We start from the raw sequence: 14,248 nt of genomic DNA, 5'->3' as shown, positions 1-14,248 counted from the left end.
TTTAGTCGAGCAGGGAGTTTCTTGACCGTAGAGTTACCACAGTGTAAGGACAATGTTCACAAATATATGTACACTTCCGATTGCATGTTGCTATAAGGCAGTATCAGCTTACAAGATCAAATTTTTAGCTGCATCAAGCACGAATATTTTGGCACAACGGCAGATGTTCTTCCTGTAATCTTCAGGCCTTCACACATTCATCAGTTGGAAAAAATAAAGAGCGATGCATCACTCAATAACACCTATCCCAGTTGCACCATTTGCAAGCCTGTTTCTATGCTCCTTATACCATCTAAGGCATAGCGCTGTTTTTCTTCCACATCTCTTTGTTTCAGTTTTTTGGTTAAATCTTTGGGTGGCTTTTGTGGCGAGGTACATTCTGCATTGTTTTGTGTACTAATATTGACTGCGAAGCACCTTAAAGTGTCCTTTCCGTCTTGGATTGATTCTTCATGCAATCATGTTTGTCAATAAATCAGTAAATTGTGTTCAGATGGTATAATACAGTGACCCAGTATGACCTCCCACATTTTAAAGATTAATAATACAAAAAGTATTGAAGATAGAAATGTGTTTTTTCAAAAATATAAAAGGATATTGAAAACAGTTTGTAATTGCTGTGTTCTAATTTGAAATAAAACAATCGAAAATAAAATTTGAAGACGATTTCTGATGTGCAGTTTGTATTTGCTCTATATTCTCAGACATATGAGCACTTTCAGGTCAGCTAGATTATCTTTTCCAGCGCTGAGCCAGTTGTTCGGAAATTCTGCAAGTAGCCCTACATGGAATGGCAAACTTAAAACGAGGAGTTCTTTGCACATGATCACAGAACTGCTGCTTTTGAAAAGAAATTCAACGGCATACAAGCAATGAACTGGAAACCTGACCAAAACATTATGGTGACTGAAAACACCAAGAGAGTGGTGAGCGGAAGGAATGACTATTCTTCTCGCCCTTTACTGTCAGCGCTACACCACATAGAGAAGTGAGGATTTTATTGGATATTATTGACTGTCAATTGATGTGTCATTTCAACACGCAAGGGGACAGAACGCTAAAACAATTGTAACTTTTCACTTTAGTCTTCATGTATAGGTATACATTTTTCAATTCGACGTTACGATTGGAATTATTAGAGAGCATGTGAATTGGCATTGCTTGTAGAGATGGCTGGCGAAGAGCACTTAACTGCTCCAAGAACTTTCTTGAAGCTTAATTATGCTGAATGTGTGTGTCAGGACTTCGTACTTCGTTGAGTAAAACCACACCCTCCAATGAGTTCGGAGTGTGCAAGTGAGGTTAATCGAGAAAGTGAACATCTGGGTATCTCTTTTTCAGAACTGGAAAATGAAAGTGACATGTTGGAATATGTAATAATGAAGTATATTCAAGACCTCATAACATTCTTCCTTCGTTTTTGAAAAGACATTTTCTTAATATATATATATATATGTTATTACTGGAGGGAGATGGTAGCATCATCCGCTTTATAGAAATCGCTTGTTGCAGTGTGTTAGCAGATCGAATTGTCCATTCACTTGCGTAGAGTGAAGGCGATCAACGTGAGTATAACATTATGGACATAAAATAAAAATGCCTTCATGGATGCATAAGATTAAAGAAAGACTAACACTTTGAAAGAACAGTTAGAAAACTTGAAAAATGAATATTAACAGGCTCAAAAAATAAACAGAAAGCAAAAAAATATAAAAGAGCGCTAAAAAAATAAAAAAAATAATTAAGAACCTCTTTAAAGTAGAAGAGAATTCATTACTATTATCTGTGTCAAAAAAAATTGAAGTCTGTGCCAAACCAAACTAATTAATGCCCCATAAAATTACTGTTAAAACTAATTTTATATTACATATTGTTTGACTTGGCACAGATTTCAATTTCTTCAATAGATAATATTTGGTCTAGGAATTAATTCGTGCGGGTGGACAAGAGATGGCGCAACTAACGGAGCGTCCCACAGTTCCGTGTATCCACACATGTGTTGCAAACCCCTGTCATCGCGTATCGTTCGTAGTATGGGGCAGTGGATTAAAGCGTCAACAACACCAGTTTGCAGTTAAGTGAACATGGCGCAATTTGTGCCTGATAGTGTTTTTGCGGGGTGTCCTGCTGCATTACTTTAACATGCAGAAAAGTGCGACTGAAAGTCATCGTATTTTGGTGGAAGTGTATGGTGACCATGCTCTAGCTGAGCGAACGTGTCAGAAGTGGTTTGCACGGTTTAGAAGTGGTGATTTCGGCTTGGCAGACCAAGAGCGAGCTGGACAGCCAAAAAAATTTCAAGACGAAGAATTGACAGCATTGCTCGAGCAGGATTCGTGTCAAACGCAGGAACAACTTGCAGCAGCATTAGGCGTTGATCAAACAACAGTCTCCAAACGCTTGAAAGCCATGGGAATGATTCAAAAGATGTCACATTGGGTTCCACATGAATTGAAAGACAGAGACGTTGAAAGACGAAAAACCATTTGCGAATTGCTGCTTCAACGACAGAGCAGAAAGGGGTTTCTGCATCGAATTATTACGGGTGATGAGAAGTGGATCCATTACGAGAACCCTAAACGAAAAAAGGCCTGGGTAAAACCAGGTGAACCAGGTCCATCACAACCAAAACGAGATATTCACTGTGCAAAGGTTATGCTGTGCATATGGTGGGATATGAAAGGTGTGGTGTACTATGAGCTGCTGCAACCGGGTGAAACTATGAATGGAGAACGTTATCGACGACAATTAATGCGTTTGAAGCAAGCTCTGGCCAGAACACGACCAGAATGGGAGAACAGACATGATAAACTTATTGTTCAACATGATAACGCTCGCCCACATGTCGCAAAACCGGTCAAAACCTATTTAGAAAATGTCGGATGGGAAGTTTTACCCCACCCGCCGTATTCACCAGACGTTGCTCCTTCGGACTACTACTTGTTCGATTGCATGAACAACGATTTGATTGGACAGCGGTTTACTTCTTCACAAGATATCGAAACATGGGTCTCTGACTGGATCGCTTCCAAGGATGAGGACTTCTTTCGCCACGGAATCCGTACATTGCCTGACAGATGGGCGAAAGTGGTGGCTAGCGATGGACAATATTTTTCTTAAGGTATTTATGTATTTTGTGTTTGTACTACAGCTTCAATGTGTGCGTACCAACCGCACGAATTAATTCCTAGACCAAATAGTAATAAATTATTTTCTCCTTTTAAGATCTTGTATACGGGAAGGTTTTGCTTGAAATTGATACGGGGCTAACGGGAAAGTTTGAAACAAAATAAAATTAAAAGATTCATTATAGTCGACACTCGAAGAAATTTCGAAGTTACGCGTGAACTCACAACATACATACAGGTGCAGTTTATCTTGAAAAGATTTTGTAAGTTTTCAGCCAATTGATAAAAGTCTGAAATTTTATACCATTGAATTATAGACAAGGGAACATTGTTTGACATACTCTGCAATACCACCCGATTGAGTGTTGCCAACTCAATATAGTTTTTTTTTTTTTTTTAGCAGCACTACGTCATATCATCAGATCATCCCATAAGTAATGTAGTTTTTTCGATGAGCGCTGCAATGACATCTGACGAGCAAATAGTGAAATAGACGGCACGTGCCAACTGTATCATATAGGACACTTTTCATTGTACAAGAATATGTAGAAGGAGAACGATCTACTCCACGTTTTGGAATTGGGGTTTGTTCGATCGCGGCGGTGCAATACGGCACGTCATGCTGTATGAATTTCATTAGGAACATTCAGCCAGCGTAGTAGTAGTAGTACGAAACATCAATTCCGAATATGGTCAGGTTGCTGTCCGGAAGTTCCGGAGGTTTTGGTCTGGAGACACAGCCTCACCCATAAGTCACGAGAAGGAAGACCTGTGGAGCTGGACTGTGATGTCCTGCGAGCAGCTTTGGAGCCAAATCCAATGCAGATTGTTGAAAAACTGCCCAGCGAATTCTGTCACCCATTCGACAATTATCTGCAGGACTTGTCGTCGGTGTGTATGTCGTAACTCGATAAATGGATATCTCCAGATGTTAGCTCCTTAAAAGCAGTAGCAGCGAGTGGACATCTGCAGTTTCTTGCCCACTCATCACAGATGTTTTCCATTACTGGACAGAATGGTGATAGGTGATGGAAATTATATCCTTTACCGTAATATGACACACAAATATCAGTTAATACCTAAAGAAGAGGAAGAGCAACGCAGAAATTGTGCCAAACCAGAACCTTCACCCTTGCAAAGTGATTTGAGTGTTTGATAGGATATTTGTGTAATAATACATTTTCAGATCTTGGCACTAACCAGCTAATCATTGCAGATGTCTACTGTGTGCAGCTTCAGAAACTTTTATGGGAAAGAAAAGTCTGTTTTGTGGGACTTTGAATAAAGAGTTGAGAAAAATACACAAAATGCTTTGTGTGGAGTATTGCACTGTATGGAGCAAAAACATAGACATTACGCAAAATGATTAAAGACTACTAGAAGTTTTCGAAATGTGGGTGTGGAGAAGAATGGAAACAATTAGTTGGGTCGAGCAGAGAACAAATGAGAGGGTGTTAGAAATAGTGCGGGAGAAAGGAACAGTTTTAGATACTATTGAGAAGAGAAAGAGAAAGTAGTTGGGACATTGGCTAAAAAAGAACTGTATCATGAGGGACGTGCTAGATTCTATGGTGGCAGGAAAGAGAGGGAGAGGTCGGAGGTCAGAATTGATGGACTATCAAAACAGAAAAATCGTACGTGAAGACCAAGCGGTTAGCGGAAGACCGTGGAGCATGGAAGCTTCTCAGTTGCGGCAAGTGTCTTGACAATAATAGCAGAATTTCTATGATGATGACGACTCATAAATATTAGAAAAGAACTTGAGCCGAAATATAGGGAATTTTTGCTTTTTGTGTTTGTAGAAAAATCTGGTTCTCAAAGTCTCTTGATGGATGATACATTATAATTGATCTCTTCCGTACAGTATTTCCAATGGAGAATTTTCAAATCAAAGTTGCATTATAATCTATTTCTCGAATAAAACATTCATGAGGCAAATAGTATGAATTTATGGTTGGTTATTATGAGGTGTTCCCGGTAGTAAGGGATAACAATATCAATTCAACATGTTGAGCTCGCCCTTGCTACTTGGGACATCTCAAATAGAGCTTAGCATCCCTCTCAACACAGAGGTGATATGAAACGTGGACTTACAGCATAAGGAGGGATCCAAACCACATGAGCTCTCACTGGGAATCAAATCAAATCTCCCGCACCGACGGCAAGTGCTCTAACCACATAGATACGAGCGAGATAAGACATGAATTTTTGTTCCGCGAAGTATTCACATGGGCCATAAAAGCCAGACACTATACATTCGTAATACCACGTTTCCATGAGTTATAATCGTTTTCTTCACAATCCAACCGATCAACTCGAGAACTTAAGAGGCCCTATCACGGCGAAATTAATATACCGCTAATTTAACAGTAATTACGTGATATCTTCAAATAGATAAAAGATAATCGAAAAGTGGAACAAAAAGATAAAAGATAATCGAAAAGTGGAACAAGATTTTCCTAGACAATATTATTTTACTTGAGATACCGTTATCACGACTCACTTACCTGCTTTCGATTTCCAGACATATAGAAAATTGGCATTTATTTTCGCGTTTCTAAATGACTGTAAACGTAAAGCTACTAGGTGACTCGTGATAACGGTACCTCATGCAAAATAATATTGTCTAGGGCGATCTTGTTCCACATTTCGATTATCTTTTATTTATTTGAAGATATCACATAATTACTTAAAATTAGCGGTATTTTAATTTTACAGTGATTAGGCCTCTTAAGAAAAACTCGCCAATCTTTCTTTATCATGAAACTTCTAAAATTCCTGACATCTGTTTAAATTGCCCAGTAACTGCGTTCGAAAGCGTGCGACGTTCAGGAGTTTAAGGCTTAGATAATCAAGGTTTCTTGGTTGTATACGACGGACATGGTGTGAGAAAGCAACATGATTCTGTCGAATCCGTACTCAAGCAAATGCAATGGATGTAAAAGTGTTTGTTTGAGTACAGATATATCGGTTAAAGGAACTCATTGTGGAAAGGGCATATGTGCTCTTTACGATGCAAAGTTCAATTACGTAAATGTTTGTGAACATGTGTGCTGCCTAGGGCGGAAATGTCAACAAGCGTTCAATGGCAAGGGTCATCCAGTTAGCATGGGTTAGAGGTTGGATACCGCACACACACACAATATATATGGCAAAAGAAGTTAACGACGCAGATTAGCAGGTTACACAGAAAATATCATTAGCAGGAAGGCATCGAAATTACTCGTCTCGAAGATGAATATTACTCATTATCACCACCGTTTCTCATACTAATACGTAATCATAAACTATAGCATATTTTAACAATAATCCTCCGTCGAAAATACACTTCATCTCATAAAATCACAGTACTATATTTCTTAGAAATTACTGCTCTTTTGGTACAAATTTCAGTTATTTTTCAGGTGTACTTAAACTCGCTCGTAATATGTTCTCCTATCGCTTCTATCTACTATTACCATATGATACTAGTAATCTGAACAAACTAACCCTGCCTCTTGGAATGAAATACGAAGTACGTAAGAGTATGCGTGACGTTACAAGATTATACATTGCTCTGGGATATTTTCACACTTTAGTGCTAAAATTCATTGGCATTATAAAATTTACAGCATTAAGTAAAGGCAACATAATCTAGAGTCGTCGGGATGTACTTATCAATTTAATTGTAGCATATTCCAGATCAATTCAGGCATGAAAGAAAAAATATTACCTTGATAATCTCAGATGTTATTGAATTTAATACATACTAACATTCACGATGAAGAAACTCGTATTATTTTGTTTTGTTTTGTCAAAAAAAAAAAAAAAAAAAAGAAAAGAAAAGAAAAACTGACTCGAGATAAAGGCCACTAAATATGGTGCCGATTGAAATGCTTTATCTCTGGAACAGTTTAAGATATCTTATTGCTTTTTGTTGTATTTCAAAGATAATAATTTACTGATTTAAATTATATTCTTCACTTAGAAATATGTGTCCAACTTCTCGTGGTGCAAAACTTTGTTTTTGTGACAGTTGATCAGTACTATATAATACTACGTACCCTGGAAAGGAGAACCTTCCCTTTCGAGTTGTTTTCCATACGCTAAACCAGTTTCCGTCACCACATTCTCATATATTGGTCTCATGAAATCAAAATCTAATCTTACATGATACGGCATTTTGATTCTGCAGAAAGATATGTAACAGATACAGCTTTCAACCATATTTAATCTTCCAAAACATATTGCAGGTTCCAAAGCATACTCTGCTTAGACCTAAAACTAGCAATTCAATGAACTAAAAATATGTTCCACTGCATCAGTATCTTCTTTTGATATTGAATGATGCCTTTCTGTTGAACCAATAGGAACTGGAGCACCCACAATCTTTAAAATATCGCAAATTGAAAGTGAGCACTTTTGGTGGTGGTCTTACTGTGTTGTGGATGGAAATCTATATGCAGCAGCCGGTCCATGTGGTAGCACAAAGCTCACGACGATTTCATTTAGTTCATAAATGATACCTGTAACCTCAGCAAGCCACACAGGCCACAAACAATCCTCTTTATAAGTTCTGGATCTGAATATTCTTCCGCCGTTCTGAGATCTTAGTTGGGCAACTGACATTTCTTCTTTCTTTCTTTTTAAAGTTAGTTTGCCCATCACTGTGAAGCCAGACATGTGACCTCAGAATCCCTTTCATAGGGGTGGTTTGGTTGAACTATTCTTTTATCTTCTGCTGCTGGAATCCGTCAACTTCTTCTTTGGGGCAACAGGATGAGGGCTGTTGATGTGTATAACTTCACCACACTTGTAAAAATCAACGGCATTCTGAATTGCAGATGTACTTGAGATCGAAAGATTACCTATATTGTATTGCGTAGTGCTTCAGCAGGCCCTATATACCATAATAAGGCTCTTTCCCATGACCAGCAGCACACTGTATGCCCACTCCATTAACACAAGCGACTTCGTCAATTTAAACAGTTGGTAAAGATACTGAAGTGTCTAAAGTCACCATCATTAATAATGATTATCTTTTCCGTCTGTGATTGTAGCTGTTGAATTTTTACATATTGGCAACAATGCATGTGCTGAGTCATGTTTTCTGTCATCACTTATAACTGAAACACTTGTGCTCTTGTTTTGAAAATATGTCACTCCTGTAAAAATTAAAAGTTGGTCATTACTCCAGTGATTGATACCTTGCACTTCTTCTAGCAGAATCACAGACCTCTTCTCAGTAAATTCACAGTGAAGCACAAAATCTAGTTGTTCAGCCTCTATACGTCTCCCTTCACTTCTGCAATGTATTGTTGAAATTTCTTCAGATGTTACTGTGTTACTGCTTTCGCTGTCCATTTCCCAAGTTCGTCAATGAAGGTATCAATAATGACAGTTTTCTTGAGTTTATTCAATCCCATTGCATATGTGCCGTAGAAGACTCATCTACTATTTTTTCCAGACTAACTGTCTGTGAGGCGAGTCCTCCCTTTCCAGGTCAGTCACTACATTCTAGAAACAAACAGATTTCTCGTTGTACATCACAAACTACTAACGAACTTCAAACGTCCAACCAAGATTTCATACGACTTTACATATCAAAGTGTTATATGTTATGCCTTCAAGTAAGTTTTTCAAAGTTACCACGCAAGTTCAAGATTGGCACAATACACACACACAAACAGACATCTCTAGGTGGAATGAAACCACATACTTAGGTCGTAGTGCGTAAAATTTGGTCTTCCAGTGTGGAATACTGAATATTCCTTCTTAAATATGGCAAAAGTTTCTTTCGTACTGCAGGTCACGTTTCAAGTTTTTTTTTTTTTTCTTTTCTTTCTTCATATTCACCACTTTTTTCCCCTCCAACTGTTACAGTGATAGTGTCCTTTTTTGTTGGCGCTCTGGTGAGAACAGTCCCATTTATTTTTCAGATAAAATGACAGTGCAATGTGAACGTGTGCTTCATTCAGAAAATGACTAGAATAGGGATTCGGTTTTCCAAACACTGCTTTTACAGTCCTCACGTTTCTTGTTTTCCCCACCATGATTCTGTTGCAGACGGAATGTGGGGCAAAATTTCTACTTTGAAAGGGACACTGGAATAATTGTTTGAATTTACACCTTTTCATTGTAGGATTCATACAAATCTACAGTTGAATTGGTGTTAGATATAAATTTCCCGTAATTTGCACAAGCATCTTTAGTTTCATTTTCTTCTATGCCTTCACTGACCGTGGTTTCTTAGCAGGACAAATACCAATTTCTTCTTGTGCAGATACTAAACTATCATTATCCACAACATGAGGGACTTTTTGTCCAGTTAGTGTCATTGCTGATATTCTGTCAAAGCGTACAGAGCACAGAAAGTCATCAGTGGAAACATCTTGACTTTGAAACAGTGTCTTGAAATTAGCACTCTTATTCCTAACCTAAAATGTTTTATGCTACTCTTATATATCGCTCTTTTATGGATATGAAAATAGCACAGTTCACTATCGTATGGAACCAGTCAAAAGACATTTCAAACTCAATCCTTTCTACAAAACACCCTACAACTCGGTCAATCGGCAGGAATCTCACAAAATGTTACAGGTAGGGTTGGACCACAAATTTGATGAACTGCTTTCTTTGTTTGCCTGTTGAAGGCAAAACTGTGGATTCAAGCTTACTTCTTTTATATGCTAGTCCAAACACATAGAATTATCTGGATGGCTCCAGAATGTTTTACGAAGTTCTGACTTTCTGGAACAATCTTGTTGGTAGATTGTTGTAGAAGACTGTGACATTCTGAAATTATCTGGATTGTTCCAGAATGTTCAGGATGGTTTCACATTATTCCTGAAACCTTTCTTGATTTGAAAGATTCTATGTAAAGAAAATAAGAATAAAAACTCTTTCACCGGTTTCAGTTTTGATTTATTGTTTTCATTCTATTACATTGAGCACGTTCGTCGAAGTGGATAGTTTACAGGACCATTACAAATTCTAGAACCAAAATAGTGTGTTCTCCTTTTTAGGATATGTAGTACCCTTAGAGATACAACTCCTGTACAATTCTCAGAATTTTTGGGATTGATGTTTCAGTGAAATAAACATTTAAAACAACAAAAACTATTTTTTAAAAACGTCTATAGTACCAAGCATATCATTTTCAAGGTATATTTCTAAAAGAAGCATATCATTTGAATCAGTAAATTGTTATCGAGCTCGTTCATGGTTAAGCAGTTGGCGTATGCGCCTTTAGTGTGGGAGATTGGGGTTCGATTCCCGGCTGAAATTCATGTGGTTCGGATTTCACGTTAATCAGTAGCTCTAAGTCTCATATAGCCTCACTGCTGAACGGGACGTTAAACTCAAAATCAACTCAGTAAATTATTCTCTTTCTAATAAAACGAAAAGCAACAAAATATCTTTAACGTTCCACAGATAGAGTATTTTAATATTTTGCCAAAAATCCCACGTAACAAATCGCGCCCGAGGAGCCATCTTTGACGGCCCGTATCGTAGGCGAGCATTTTTTTTTTTTTTTTTTTTTTTTTTTTTTTTTTAACAAAACAAAAAATACGGTTTTATTACTTTCTCCTGAACTATTTAGACAAGCACCTGGAAAATTCAAAAACATCTGAGGCTGTCTGAATTGATATAGACGATGCCCTATGCATCTCATTCTTCTATAACAATACGCGAAATTGAATAAGTTATTACAAACAATTCTAGAACAGAAAATGTCTTTCAGTACAATATTTTTTAAGAATTGACTTGAATTGCTTGGTGTATTAATTACAATCTTAAAATCAAAGAGTAGATATTTTGTTTGTTTTCATTTAAAAAAAATCTAAATTACAGTATATTATTCTTTCTTCTTCGTCAAATACTTCGAGTTATATCAAAAGAATTGATAATATTAGGATAATTCCTTAATAATATTATGACTAAGTACTTCGTAACATTAGGATACGTAACTAGCAGAAAGATACAGGTACAAGTTACCATAACGTTTAAGTATACACAACTATACCCTGGCCGGTGAACGATGATTTCTGACAGCTTTGCACAAGGCCACGGCGAGCGAGCAGAAGACAGCAAGTCAACCAACCTTAGGCGCAGAATCTGTCGCGTCTCCATGGTAACCACTGCACATTGCCAAACTTTCACTCACCCCCTCTCACGCTCAACGAGGAAGCAGACTATTCTTTCCTTGCGCGAGAAGCACATGGCAACACCGCACTCTTCAGTCGTCCTCGCGAGCTGAGCTGTCAGAAATCATCGTTCACCGGCCAGGGTATAAACCAAACTAAATTAAAGACTTACTTTATAACGATACGCATGATATTGATAACAAAAACAAGCAAAAATTAAAATAGAAGGATGTTCCTGAAGCACAGAAATTATAACGGTGCATTTGAGTCCGTTATACGAACCGCTCTCTGGGAACCAATGTTCTAGGTTGGTTGGAATTTAGCATCCATTTCAGTATCAATTTGAAATGACACCTACAGCTTAACGTGACATCCGAAATACATAAGCTGTCATCGAGAATCGAATCCAGGACTCCCACGCCGAAGAAGCATACGCTAGGAGTACAGCCTCAAGGGATCTCGCATTTTTCTATTTAGACAAGTAAATATACTTGGACAATTCTGCTCTAGAATAAGATTTTGTATAATGTGATGTAAGTAGTTTGAAGGAGTAATAAAATAAAATACAAAATATGTTATGATAAGTTTTTACTTATTATGAAGAATATAATTAACATATCAATTAATCCATATTCTTAATTCACCAGTGGACTTTTGTCTGCTATTACACAAGTGCAGATGATGGGCTTTTGTCCCACACCTCGTTCTTGCATTCATAGTTCACGAAGAGACGGAAACTTTCGAGGTGCACAAGCAATTCCTTCAAACTTTGTGTCATAGTCGCTATGTATAATACCCATTTGAGAGTTATGTCATTTAAGATTGACTGTCTCGGATAATATCCGATGGACTACGAAGTTTTTTCTCAACTTACTAGCCCAACTGATTGTGGATTCCTTCGATTTAATCCTCTGAAGAAGAAAATGCGTCGACAACTAAGGGTGGTGTCGGTTATCCAACACTTTTATTCCGGGAAAGGGGGAGGGGAATAAATTAGCGGAAAGGGCAATCTCCTCTGCATTGTAAGAACGTTTCTAGGAATTTACTTTTATTTCCTTTCCGAAGTTACACACAGCCATGAACAAGCTAAAAATAGGTACTGTTGCGAAATATTAATAAAAAGGGCCAAAAATTACTTTAACTAAGCAGCTTTGCATAATACAAGGTGTTAATAAAGGATGCACCACAGAAAGTTTCTAACTAGGCATGCACTGAATAAGGATCCCTTTTTCTCTGTACATATTATGTCGATTGAAATGAAACTTACATAATCATTTAAATATTTACGCGCGGTATCCTTCCGGACAATAGATGTGAGACCACAGAGACATCTAGTTCCGAACGTGTGGAAATCCATTTGAACAGAATGCGTTGTATTTAATTTAGATTTCCTGTACTGCCTGTATTTAATAGTTTTAATAAAAATATCGTGGTAATCCAGTGAACTTTAAAAAAATCGTATTCATATAAAGAAATGTAAGTTTTCTTTCTGCCAGCTAACTCAATTATGTTTGTTACAGGTTAAAACAGATTCAAAGACAGGAGGAAAAAATCATATGCATTTGAAGACTCAAGTTTACTTTCTGTCAGCAGATTTTAATCTGTGTTTGTTACTTACAGGTTAAAAAGGATCCAAAGACAGGCCAGTCTAAAGGTTTCGGTTTTATAAGATTTGGAAATTACGAAACACAAATGCGTGTTTTAGCACAGAGGCATATGATTGATGGAAGGTGGTGTGATGTGAAAATCCCTAATTCTAAGGTAAGTACGTGCATTTAATCTATTATGAAAACTACTTTTTGACTGTGTAAAACATCCCGTTTCATCTGTTGCTAGTTCATACAATCAAGTGTGATAGAAACATATTCATTATGATACATTTAAAAAAAAATAATCATGATAGTGGTGTATTCTTTAATTGAAAACTAATTCGGTTTATATCTCGCTTTCGGATTTACAAGTTTTTTATTTATTTTTTTTTCTTAGGCGAAAGAATACCTATTCACAGTTGCCTTTTGTGACAAATTCTTGTAAAGACGAGGATAGACATGCAGGTAGCGGACATTGAAACTGAAACACGTGGTAGAAAACCATAATTTGTATTTAATAAGATTTTGGATCGCCTTTGGTGGCATGTACAGCACCAACACGACTTGAGAAGGATTGATAGTGGTCCTGCACCGTTTGCAGAGAGATTTTCATCCATTGATCTGAAGCGCAGTGACAAGTTCAGCACATACACGTGGTGGAGGGGAACGTTTCCTCGCTCGATCCTCTAACAAACCCATCCAGGATCAATAACGTTGAGATATAGCGATTGAGCGGGCCATGGCAGGTGTTCAAACTCACTGTCATGCTCATCGAACCAGTCTTTGACAAGTTTAGAAGTATGAATAGGGTGTTTATCATCCTGGAACACTACACCACCGTCCGGGAAGAGTATTCGAACCATAGGTTCTGTAAATCCTCCTACAAAATGGACTTGTAGTTCTTGGCAGTGACACTACACTCTAGAACAATTAAGGAAGGAACAATGTCAGCCACCATATTGCACCCCAAACCATCACGAATCCGCCTCCATATTAGTGTGGCTAGCAAGCAGTCTGAGTTGTATGCATTAGACAGGCTTCTCCAGACGAACACTCTCCTGTTGTTTGGAAAACAGTGTAGCAGACTCATCCGAGAATATGACATGTTTTAGATCATCCAACGTCTGGGCTTTATGGCACCACTGAACCCGCTTTACAGCATTTATACTACTGATGAAAGGCTTCGGTATCGCAACCCTGCCATGGATGTTGGCTTTATGCAGGTATCGACGGACTATTTACGTGCTGCACACAGGTTCTGTGAGGTGTGTATTCACTTTGCGGTGATTGTCGATGTGGTGGTTCTCCGTTTTCGTGCAACAATCGTAGTCAGTGTTCTGACGTTCCTTTCATATAACTTTCGTTTTGCCCTTCAGTTGCTCCTCCTGGATGTGGTTCGTCCTTC

The 14,248-nt window shown here is 37.8% G+C and overlaps 1 protein-coding gene across 1 annotated transcript in view; it reads left to right on the top strand.

Annotated features, from left to right (window-relative positions):
• TBPH (TAR DNA-binding protein-43 homolog) overlaps positions 1 to 14,248 on the top strand; it is a 123,239-nt gene that overhangs the window by 22,998 nt on the left and 85,993 nt on the right. Inside the window, exon 3 of the mRNA XM_081739967.1 lies at positions 12,875 to 13,015. Coding sequence (XP_081596093.1) covers positions 12,875 to 13,015 — 141 coding nt within the window. The remainder of the gene's footprint in view (positions 1 to 12,874; positions 13,016 to 14,248) is intronic.

This window comes from Thermobia domestica, chromosome 15, assembly GCF_964235325.1.
Source record: "Thermobia domestica chromosome 15, izTheDome1.hap1.1, whole genome shotgun sequence".
In the NCBI taxonomy this organism is placed as follows: domain Eukaryota; kingdom Metazoa; phylum Arthropoda; class Insecta; order Zygentoma; family Lepismatidae; genus Thermobia; species Thermobia domestica.
The sequence above is the reverse complement of the archived record's forward strand: the minus strand, read 5'-3'. Positions and strand labels throughout refer to the sequence as shown.